This window comes from Penicillium maclennaniae (assembly GCF_028827695.1).
Source record: "Penicillium maclennaniae strain IBT 15551 chromosome Unknown utg000002l:1.0-2354659.0:1.0-2356205.0, whole genome shotgun sequence".
NCBI lineage: Eukaryota > Fungi > Ascomycota > Eurotiomycetes > Eurotiales > Aspergillaceae > Penicillium > Penicillium maclennaniae.
In genome coordinates this window covers 249,249-261,097 of record NW_026623214.1, presented here as the reverse complement: position 1 = coordinate 261,097, position 11,849 = coordinate 249,249, and the positions used below count along the sequence as shown (strand labels likewise).

At 49.4% G+C, this 11,849-nt stretch overlaps 3 protein-coding genes across 3 annotated transcripts; all 3 read right to left on the bottom strand.

Annotated features, from left to right (window-relative positions):
* Nucleotides 1-4,402: 4,402 nt before the first annotated feature.
* Nucleotides 4,403-6,314, bottom strand: N7477_001334 (uncharacterized protein; the record flags this gene model as incomplete). Its single annotated transcript, XM_056962997.1, is given in 4 exon segments — nucleotides 4,403-4,608; nucleotides 4,628-5,139; nucleotides 5,200-5,692; nucleotides 5,774-6,314. 4 exon segments carry the CDS (start codon nucleotides 6,312-6,314, stop codon nucleotides 4,403-4,405), a joined length of 1,752 nt encoding a protein of 583 aa, XP_056825916.1.
* Nucleotides 6,315-7,049: 735 nt separating this feature from the next.
* N7477_001333 (putative acetamidase) lies at nucleotides 7,050-8,939 on the bottom strand (the record flags this gene model as incomplete). Its single annotated transcript, XM_056962996.1, has 4 exons — nucleotides 7,050-7,873; nucleotides 7,921-8,391; nucleotides 8,447-8,850; nucleotides 8,899-8,939. 4 exons carry the CDS (start codon nucleotides 8,937-8,939, stop codon nucleotides 7,050-7,052), a joined length of 1,740 nt encoding a protein of 579 aa, XP_056825915.1.
* A 900-nt stretch (nucleotides 8,940-9,839) lies between these two features.
* N7477_001332 (uncharacterized protein) lies at nucleotides 9,840-10,154 on the bottom strand (the record flags this gene model as incomplete). Its single annotated transcript, XM_056962995.1, has 2 exons — nucleotides 9,840-9,996; nucleotides 10,045-10,154. The coding sequence occupies 2 exons, from the start codon at nucleotides 10,152-10,154 to the stop codon at nucleotides 9,840-9,842; spliced, it is 267 nt and encodes an 88-aa protein (XP_056825914.1).
* Between the last annotated feature and the right edge of the window lie 1,695 nt (nucleotides 10,155-11,849).

Sequence of the window (11,849 nt, the reverse complement as noted above, 5' to 3'; positions counted from 1 at the left end):
TTCGTTCTGTTCCTGTGGTTCGACGTCCCTACAAATCAATTTTTGAGAGCTCACAGGCTGTGTAATATACTGCATGCTATGGCAGTTATCCGAACATGTTCAATATCAAAATGATGAGCCGCCTCGCTGCCCCACCAAAAAGGGGGCGGAAATTAATACACCTGAAGTAGCAAAGCAGCGCGTGTCCCGAGCCGAGATTGCCAATACATCTAAATGCGGCTCTGGTGATGGGAGCAGGCTGAGTACGCGTCGCGCAGCTCGTCGTACTTGTATCCATTTAGTCTAATTGTTCATTGGCCTTCCGCAATTCCTGATTTTTCCCTTCATTGCTTCTAGCAATGCAAGCAACTTGAATGATGGAATTGTATGCGGTGAGGTGGCTTGTTAAAATATAGCATGTAAAGGGCGGTCCTCCGGAATCTTATTTTTTGAAGAGATCCATTTATGCTATGCTACATTTCTCATGTTTATTTGGTTGGTAGCACATCTTCCTGACTTCTTCTCTGCGCCCTTTCAAAAGCTAAAACGGCTGTCTCTATCACTAGTCTCCTTGAAAGTCGGAAAGCCGCCTTAGGCTATATCTAACTCAATTAAGACGAAAAAAAAAAGCCGGTATTCAGAACAGCCGATGTCTGAGAAATGTTTCGAAGCGTGCATTGAGGGCTAGGCACATTATTCACTTTGGTCAGAGCCCTTGATGGTTCGACGCGTATCGCAAACCATTTCCACATGGCGACGACTGAGTTTAACCATTCATACTTTCCACGGCTTCATAAATAGGCCAAATATTACTGTTTTCAATTAAGCGCGCCTGCCCGTGTCACAACTTCCTGAACTTACAGAAATAAAGGCTATCGCTGAACTGGAATATAGCGGCAAATCACATTTGAAAACGAATCTGTTCACATCAAATTGGGGACATTACCCATCTTCACCGCATCCTTGCTTCAGCCTCCATAATCTCTAGGCCCATAGCTTCATCTCTCTCGTCATTCATCTTCCATCCTCAGAGAATCAATAACTGCGCTCGCGATGATGCCCGACCCCTCAATTGCCACAAGAGGCGTCAGACTGTAATTGAAGACTTTTCAAGAGACATAAAGCACAGATTGGGGCTGAAAACCCGAGGTACGTGATATCTACATGCAGTTCAAAATTTGTAGAGAGTATTTGATCGACCCTCGATTGTACAAAGAAGCAGAAACGGAGTTTGTGCCAACATGACAGCCAGGAAAGGGCGTGTAAAGAAAGAGAAACTGAAAAATGAGTCTAAGTTGTTGTGTATGCTTGTAACCTGTGTAGAGCCCTCTAAATCAGAGCAGAATGTGACTTCGATTGACCGTACAACATTAGATGTCGGAAACATGGGGCTAGACGCAAATATACGATCAACAATTTGTCGCCAGCTACACAAAGGCTATGTGCTATGCCCTGTCTATCCCCGAGATACTATATCCCAGTCTATCTGCCCAACCTTTGCACCATCGGAAAAATTGCGACCAAGAACATCATGCTCGGTTCTTTTAACTAGAAAAATCTGAATGGCGTCTCTTACCTTGGCCAACTCTGTGGTGAGATCGCACATGTTGCTGAAGATTATCCGTTCGACAATATGCCACATTGCAGCTGTGACATTTTATTTTCCTGGGAAAAGATGTGTCGACTTAATGTGTCTCCAGAGAGACATTCGTGGTGAACCCACCATCGTAAGGGCATCCAACCCAACCACACCTCAATTGAGTGGGAGAACCACTATACAGGAGCATTAAATCAATTGAATATGCAATAGAGCGTCAGTTTTATTAGACTTACTTCAGTCCATTCCTTGGAGATTGTTCAAAAGTCCCATGATCCTCACGTTGCTTTTGATCAACGAAATGTCCGGCGAAATGGCCACCGCATGCTTGATGTATTCTATCTGAGGAAAGCCAGTGGAGAGGCGTTTTGGGTCAAGACCATTTTTGACGAAGGCAACGCACAGACTGTTGTGACCGAATGTCTCGTTCACGACTGAATATCCAACAGTATTATGCTCATCGCCCAATAAGGTAGACGGCTGGATAGGGCATGGAAATATAATGAAGGGCCTCTTTAACGTGATTGTGGAGAGTAGTTGATGTCCGATTGGACTTTGAGGCGAGGTAACATCGTCAATTGTGGCCAAAATACTGGTATCTGGCGTGTAGTAGGAGGCACACAATGAGTCTGAAGAATGAATCTCCTCTGCATGTGGATGAAAGGCCGGATCGATGTGATTCCATTGAGGCCAACTCATTCCAACTACTTCGTCTACTTCACTGTAAACAGATGGTAGAGAGAGCGAACAAGTTGTGTAAAAGAATGGTGACAATGACTGATGCTTGGCTCCGGATTGGAAACGGAATGGACGGAGGGAACTTGAAAGATATCTATACTTCAGAGTCCCCTATAAATCTAAATGATCTCATTTGAGAGGATTCCAGGTGGCGGTCAGCATCAAGGCTATTATGAAGGGCGAGGAAATTCCGATCGGTCTCTCAAAATTCATCCTGTATGGCAGGGATCACTTCCATCGAAATGAGGACCGCCAAAGGGATCGCTGGACCGTGCTTTCCATCAAAATGGAATCAAAAACAAAGGTTCAAGACCTTGATGGATATAGGAGACTTCTATTGGTGCAATTGGTCTCTTTAGAGAGGTGACGTTGAAGAATAAGGCAAACTAGGGAAGCCGGTCGCCGTTGGACAGGTCTGGACTAGGGCCATCAACTCTCGCAATACTTGTGTCCAGGTCCACTTTGACGGAGTCCGTAGCTCAGAGGCATCACACGATCGTCCAAGCAATCAGAGGCATGAATTTATGACCGGTGGGGACTTTGCAGCTTGTTCGTTGACTAGCCCGCGGATGTCGCAGAAACTAGCAGATCTTTTCCCTGACATAGTAAATCGCTAACGTCTCCGGCTCCATCGTTTCCTTCTATCGTTTCCCTCTATCGTTTCTATTTCCCTCAATTGTGTGCCTCTATTTTTTCCTCCATCATTTCTCTCTACCGTTTGCCTCCATTCAGAATGTGTTTAGAGGACAGGATTTTTAGGTATGGTAAACTACGGGAGGTAGGTGCGTTGCCTGCGGAAATACACACTCTATAGATACCTGCCCCACACGGATTTTTTGTACACATCTTGAGCTGTATAGGTAGCAATGAATTTCATATGCTTCACACACTCATATCTGATGTTGGGAACTCGTAAAGCCACTCAAAATAGCATGAATTGGACCAGAGACCACGGCAAAACTCGCAATCATGAACAATCCATGGTAGGGAGGAAGCAATATCGTCTAGCAGACGTTCGCGCTTGAAATGAAGATAGTATTCTTGTTAGAGACGCTCCAGACTCCAGATCTACGTAAATTTTGTGCAGATATGCCGATACTTGCATAGATTATTCGCTGAGCAAGGTGAGTGAACCAGAATCCTAACATATGAAATAAATTCGCATGATCTTTTAAATATAAAATATCAAAGGACTATTCATAATAGCTTTTTGTGACTGTAAGTTTAAATGATGTGAGGAATCAATGCACTGAAGCATCCCATTATATTAACGCGGGGGACGCCCACTGGCGGTCCTTTGGATTTCTATTTAATACCGCTCACACAGTAGATAAATATTCATCCTTGAGACCCCGATCAACAGCAAATCACGGTCAGAATGGCTTGGAAGGTATAGCCAGCGGAGATACACTTAGGCAGCTATTGAGTCTTACGAACCTAACTCTGACAAGCCCAACTCTGACAAAGTCAACAGCAGAAAACTAGACGAATTGGATACCCAGCCAATCGAATACTGATGTCTCATGACCCATCATCGAATATAGATATGCTTGTCAACATCCCTTCTTATTCAGCGATATTCTTACACAACATTCTATACCACCGGCCGGATATTACTACCTTTCATAATTCGACTACGACTTGGTGATAAATGCTCTAAGATAGACAATCAATTGCAACTAGACATCAATAGGTAATTATGTTTTCCGAGTTCATATATGCATTAAATCTAATGTATTTAAGCAACCTATACCCTTCAATATTTGGGGTGGCCTGGTTTGCATCACATAGATTGGAGGTTATGTACCGAGAGTAAATCCAAATACTAATCGTAGTCCAAGTGCTTTAGAGTTAGGATCAAGATCCAGATCAAATCAAGATTCGATCAAGCTCGGAATGGTAGAAAGACTTCGTTGGGAAGTCAGAGATCTGCAGCGCACGAATGTGCGACGCGTCTCTTTCGGCGTCTTTCAGAGCTGGGATGTGCCAAGAAAATACTATTGATGTGCGCAGGCCTCGCGATCGCTGTAGTCGCGCGGCGCTTGTGGTGGGTTGAGACATGATCTTGTGGACCGTCATTTTGTCGGGTCATTCGATAGGTCTCAATGTCGGGCTTGTGCTCGCTTCAAGCCATAGGATTTGACCGGCTTCGTCGCAGGCCATATCATACCAGAGCATCATGTCCAGAGTACTTCTGATTTGGGACCAGGTGCTTAGCCCGCTTCGTCGAGCGGTTTCAGCGAGTGCCGAGACGAAGAATGGTCGTTCGGGTGTATCTGTTGCCGCAATACCACCTAGTGTCAGCGCCCAAACTAGGGGGGATTCGGTTGCGCGGGGCGGACCACATGGCAGAAGCGGTGGGTAGACAAAGTTGAGCCTGGATTTGCTTTGCCAAATTTCCGAGAGGCGTGTTTTGCGCGGGAATTGGGAATATGACACCGACGCCGAAAATTAATGCGGTAAGTCGGCAGATCTCGTACGTAGTTGCTTCAGTGGGATGTGGGAATGAGTTGAGAATGTCGGAGGCTGGTAGGAGAGATAGGAGAGTGTGCTGGGTGAGATTTCGCTGGTCGACAAGCAATGGGTGGTCATAGCCGTTGACTAGACTGGCTCGGACGATGTTGATATATGTGAAGGCGGCTTGGAAGGCTTCTGCCATACTAGGGGTGATGCCGATATCTTGGAGTCGGCCGAAGCCATGCTCAATGTCTGACGGTCCGAACCCTAATAATTCCTGTAGAGTGATGCCGTTGCGAGACACGTCGAGAGGCCAGAAGGCGAATCCTGGGTGAGTGCAGAAGACCGAGGCAGTGAAAATGTCCGAGCTATGAATGTCAGGAGGTGCTCCCAGGAGGTGCTCCCATCAGAGAGATGATAGAACGTACAAGGTGATTGTAGGGGGTAGCCCCGTGAACTGGATATTCTCCAAGCCACCACGAAGCTTGATCATCTGGACCAGGCCACTAATGTGGATCAAGTTCGGCGGCAGACACCCATATACGTCAATCCATTGCAAGCGTTGAAAAGGCGGATTGAACGGCGTCTTCTGATGTCGCTGGCGTCTAGTGTTTTCGGGCTGATGATGCGCCATACAGATAACGCTCAAGAGCACGGCGTCACTCGCGGCCCGCGAAGGATCCCTTACGGCTTGATTGATTAACTTGATCGCCTCCATTTCACACAGCTGTAGTATGCGCTCATGTTTCGGGCCCCAGGCGTTCCTCGGCACCCAATTATTTAACCATTGGACACGCTGATGGCATAAAGAGCCGAACATGAACGCTGTAAACAGAGCGGGGTCGGATAGCGAAAGCGGGAACCAAGACTCTCCCGCTTCTTTCAAATTTGCGCGGGTCGGCACAAGGCCTGGCCAGAGGACTGTTAAGCCTAAGAAGAAAAAGATAATCTGTCAGTTCCAACTGTATGCACAGACCCGGGTGGGTTTCCGGTATTCCTCACAGTATTGCTCGCTGAGATTGACGACCTCGGGCGAGAAAGAAGACGGATATGTGCTGAAAGGATCCATGACGCCAGTGATGGGAGGCTCAATGCGGACCGTTTCCCAAGAATGGGCGGGCTCGCTCGGGGTCGCGGTCACGGAGCTATTGTCATCACTACTATCGCTACTGTCGCTCGCGTGCGACGGAGGGAAGGGCGAGCTCTCCCATTGACGCCGACGGTCTTGGAAGCGGGGAAGACCTGGCCCGATGGTATCTGCGCAATGGGGAGAATAGGTTGGACGCGACACGAGGGTGTAGGATGAGGGGCCGGCATGATCACTGGATAGCGGCGAGATAGAGTCGCGGACGGGGCGAGGAGTGCGACGAGTGGCTTCGAGGGCAGTTGAACGGTCCTTGGTCTGGTCGGAGATCCAGCGGCCGACGTGGGCTCGTACGAGGCGTTGCGCTTTCAGGCGTTCGGTCTCCGAGGCGGGGCGGGCGTTGACAAAGTGGATGCCGTCCTTTTTGCGGGAGGTGTTCGGTTTCTTGCGGGACGCCATGCTCCCAAGTGATTATCACCGAGGCAGGTGCAACATCCTTGGAGGGGGGGGGGGGGAGAAGAGATGGGGTATGGGTTCGTTTCAGGACCACGGATAAGCGTTAGGGTGAAGGCCGGAAGGTTAAGCAATAGATGGAGATAAAAAAAAAAAGTACCAAGTTCCAGAAGAAAGGCCAAGGGAGGATGAATGAACGCAACCAAAAAAAGCCCCGTGACTGGAGCTAAGAGTTAAAATGACTTGCAGTTGGTGGAGTTCCCTTTTTGCGCTTGGCACCTTTTGGACTTGGCTTGGACCTCTCGCTCTGACGAGACACGTCCCATCCCCCGTCTCCAACTCTCCAAGCGAGCTACGAGCTACGAGTTTACGAGCTACGCGCTAACCCCCAGTGATCAGCGTCCCGACATACTGGGAGCTGACAGTTCATTCGCGACCAAAGGATTCCCTGAAACAGGATCCCAAGAAGCTCAGGCCCCAGAGGAAAAGTTCAGGCTGGCACTGGTGGACCACTAACCTAACATGCCATGACACTGCCGATCGCTGGGCCAGACACTAGGTAATGTCATTGACTCGGTTCGTAATTTTGCAGGGCCCCGCCCTCGAGTAACTCAACATTCCGACTGGAGAATGTTCTAGATCGAGTTGAAGAATTACGATGGTGCTAACGGTAAATTTCAGTACTAGGCCTCTTTAAACTCACTAGCCTGGGAATGATAAACACTAGGGGGGAAAAAATGATCAGTCAATCTCCAAAAGGCTGTACTTGGCGGTCTCCCCAGTCTGCGGATCTCGGTACGCCTCCAGCGCCTTCTCCACCACAGCCATGTATCCAAGAACCTGTTCCTCCTGCCACCGGCGCCCAACAATCTGCACGGCAGTAGGCAGACCCGCCATTTTGGACGAGTCGTAATGTTTCCACGCCCCACGAGCGATCGCATGGTTAGCACCAAGCCGCTGAAGTGTCGTCTTATACGGAGACACGAGCGCGTCACGGATGCGATCTACGTGGCCAACGGGCATGACGCCAGCGGAGTAATCAAGCAGGTTCCAGAGGAAAGTATACCCGCACGAAGAAACAGCGTCATGCATGGCTTTATGGGGGAGGGCTGGGGTGGCATTGGCCGGACAGAGGATGAAGTCGAATTGTTGCGGTTTCGCGTCCCACCATTCGTGCCAGGTTGCGCGGTAAGATTCGCGCTGCGCTGTCAGGGGCCAGAGTTGGGCGGCGGTTTTGGGGCCGAAGGAGCGGATGAGTGTTGCGAGGATGGTGTCGCGCTTGATGTAGCGGACGTAAAGGTAGTAGAGGTAGCGGAGTGGGCCGGGAAGATGGGCGAGGCGGGAGAGCTGGATGGCGCCTGGGTCTGAGGGCTCGAAGCTACGGAGATTGGCATTAAAGTGATGGCAGCCGTCCGAATTGAGGAGCTGGGAGGCCAGGTCGAGGCCTTTGAAGGGGTCGGCGTTGGCGGGAGGTGTGATCTCAGTCACGGTATGGCCGGCTTCGGTGAGTGCGGCGACGGTAGTGGACAATGCCCGTTCGATGGCCGGAGTGGGAGGAACGACACCTGAAGATGTTAGTCAAGGTCCTGAGATGAGTGGAGATCAGACGTACCATCGTTGCTCATCAGACCGATACGGAGAGGCTTGCTCTGCGCCTCAACCTCAAGATCGTCTCTCCAGGAGATGGGATGAACCGTATAATCATACTTCCAAGGCTGCATGCCGATAATGACCTTGGTGAAATACGTGAGGTCATTCAGCGTACGAGCCATAGGACTAAACACGCTGGGAATGCCTTCCTGGCCAGCCATACTAGTACTGACGCCGACCTTGGGCCATCGACCGGTACTGCAACGAAGCGAGTAAACCCCGCTCCAAGCAGCAGGAACACGAACAGAGCCAGCAACATCGGACCCAATACCAATGCGACCACCCTGAGCAAGTAAAGCGCCTTCCCCACCAGTCGAGCCACCTGGAGAATACTCAGGGACATGAGGATTGAGACAGTGTCCCCAGAGCCCATTAGCAGACTCAAACGAAAGCAGCGTGATAGGCAACGCGGTCTTTGCATAAGGAACAGCCCCTGTACTAATTCAGCAACGAACACAACTCCGAGCCAAGTATAAGAGTGAACAAACCAGCATCCTTCAACATCCGAACCATCGGACCATCTTCTGCAAATGGCTTCCCGGCAAGCTTCGAATATCCGAGTGTTGTGTCAAAGCCCTTCACCTGCACTGAATCTTTCAAAGAAACCGGGATGCCCGCTAATGGGCCCCTGAGGTTGACTTCACTTTCCAACCACTTCTCCGCCTCCGGTAACAACAGTTCAGTAATACAATTGGTACGCTCCTGGGCGCGCTTAGCGACCTTTCCATACGTGCGCAGCACGGTCAGTGGTGAGATCCTCTCATTCTGAATATCAAAGACGAGCTCTTCGATGGGCTGGTCGATGATCTTCTTATCGGCTTCTGTTATGGCGAGGTGGTAGGGGTCTGGAAGGCTGGCGAATCGGGCGACGCGCTCGGCCTGTTTCTGGGCGCTTTTCTTTGATTAGTTGATCTAGGACCACAAGGAGGGAAGTAAGTACCGTGCGCGCCGGTAGGCGAAGTAGTCAAATGGAGGAAACATGATTGTTTGTTGGAGAGATGGGAGTACGGGGTAGAAGCCTTTTATCTGTGCGGGGATGTGGAGAATGCGATAAACTGGGTCCGAGGCTACCCTTAAGTGGTTGGAGCGGTGTTTAGTCCGCCTGTTATCTCCAATTCTTCGCCTCTAGGATGAGACCGCGATTAGTCTGTACTATAATTTGAGATATCGCGTGGCCCTCGCATTCTGTCTGTGTATCTAGGCCCTTGCACGACAGATTGCTGGCCTTGGGGCCCAGTTGGCCAATACGAACCCATTCAGCAGGTCAACCCGTCGATAACCTGATACAACCGAAGTGCGGTCGGATGCCTGATAGGTACTTAAATGAAGAAATGAATGTTTGAGAAGAGAACAATCGACCGTAGCATAACAGACTACCCAGAATCAAGCCAAATCGACGTACGAAGCTTTACCTTTGAGGTAGAAGAATGAACATGCCAATGCGTGAGCAAGGCTGTCAAAGCTAAGTAAAATTCTAGCGAACATCATCACTCTCATTTCAATTTGCAAGTTTCAATCCTGAAACAGATGACTCCACTGACTCTCTTTTGCTTTGATAGAGCTTCCATAGCAGTTAAACCAAATCAAGATCAGATAGATGGTCCGCTCCGGGGGTAATCGCCCTTGAAAATCCAGGATCGTACGTGAGTCGCTACAGCATGTACCGTGTAGCCTATATTTGGCTAAAATGAAGTCATGTAATGAATGTATGTTTGATTCTTGTATGTTTGATTCTTGTCTTGCCAGCTACATAGACTATCTACTAACGCTGATAAAGCCGCCCTGGAGGCGCGGCGGGTATATCTCCAGATTTTCAAAAGCTCATGAACGCCACATAACCCCCATCGAATGCAATGACACGCCGAAGAGCCTGGCGCTGACTCACGGTTCAGGAGTCTGAAGCCAGTTGTGCTTGGCGAGCCACCAGACGATCACACCGCCGACGACAATCAGGATGATGAATATGAAAATGACAAAGCCCCAGATGAGCGAGCGTTTGCTTTTTTGGCGTTCTCGCTCGAGCCAGTTGTCGGCTTGTCTGTATACTGTTAGATGATGTGTGTGAAGTGAAGAGCGATGCGTTTACCTTTTCTGCATCGATTCCAGGTCGAGTGTGCTTGCGCTCTTGGCTACCTCATCTAAATGAACTGCTGTGCTGAAGCGTTTCCAGAAATATGGATCGCGGACGAGAGCCATGTCGGATCGATGTTTTGATGATGTGCAAGGGGCGACAAAAATAGATCTGATGCCCCTTGGGAGGTAGACGCGTGTGCGGCGAGGAAGGCGGGTAGGCCGCGAGGGGGCCTTCGAAGAGGACTGTTGAGGAGAGCAGGCGACAACGACGAGCGAGAGAGATTGTATGAGTTTAAGTCTGCGAGGGAACCAGCGTAAAAGGATTTGCGGAAGTCGACTTGCACTTAACTGACCAGATATGAGGCGCGCTTGATCAGATGCCGCGTAAGGAATTCCACTTCACCAGACGACCGGGAGCTGGGCGGATAATGCAGCCCATAGTTGACAATACCTTGTTTTTCCAGCCGGACTGTGATATGCGAAGGGGGCCATGGACCAATGCCTTGCGTGGGTAAAATGGATTGTCCTCATGGATTGATTGCCCTGGCGACGGGGCGACCAATGATGGAGGATGAAACACCGTTGAATTGTCTTTCGAGTTACAGGCATGTCAATTCGGAATGCAGGGATGAGACTGTGGATGTTCTATGTGGCCGAGGGTCCATGCCGGCTGGATTGGGGCCGATGTGAATGCTCGATGGTGTGGAATGTCGATCGTGATATCCGCAGATAGGACTCGGGACAGGCACTGGAGATGATCGCGCATCATTACTAGTCTAGATGCGTGGGATGCAAATATGGACTCGAGATTGAGTTCACAGATCTTGCTTTGGTGGTGAATCGATTTTTGGTATATAAGATCACTGGGACCTGAGTGGTAGATACTTGCTCGAGCATCAACTTTTTGGACATGATGGAGTGAAGTGAAGTTTCTGAAAAGGACAATGAGGATTTGTTTGCTCTCCTCCATCTTCCCTTAAAAACTGCTCGAATGAGGGAACAAGGGCATCAAATCACTCGTGGGCTCAGAGCCACTCCATACACCGCTTTTCCAGAAGTTGACATATTCCTTTTCGATTGACTTGATCGCCGCGCAATACCTGGGGGGCATGGCTTCCGGCGCGGTAAGTTTCATGGGTGGCCACGAGAATGAAATGTGCCAGCACCATCGGGAAGTGTCCGCAACTGCATACTCAGGCTGTTAGCAACTTTGTGCTTGCTAATAGACCGGAGCTTACTGCCCAATGTGACCGGTGTCTCATATAGGAAGGCAATAACTGGATGTATTTGCACTGGTCTAACACAAGTGTCATGAGGAAATTGTAATTTTTCATTTGATGCGCTGCTCAATGATTATGATAGGAAATTGTCAACAATTATCTCGACTTCAGTTCCAACGAATGATAGTCTCTAGATTGAGTATTATACAAAAGCTTGTTCACGACATTTGACCCAGATTATAAGGCACATATCTGCAGTGGCGCAGCCAAGGGGAGACTGATACCCCTGCTAGCGTTCCTATGCATACTCAAGAAAAGAGCCGCCTTTAACACGTAAACCCTTGAGATAAAGCAAGAATGGAAAGTCGGCGGGTACAGACGGCTACTCACTAACTCTGCCACGAGATCAGCCGAGGCCGTATAGATCACACGACCGTGATTGATCTGAAACGACCATTCTAGCTCCAGTTCCATTGAAGATAGGGGCACAGTAGCCGACCAGAGTGCCTGCCGAGGGCTCCACGTTGAAGCATCCTGTAGATCGGGGAATTCATGCCAAGGCTCGAGTCCGTAAAAGGTCAATGCTTTCAGTTTGAAT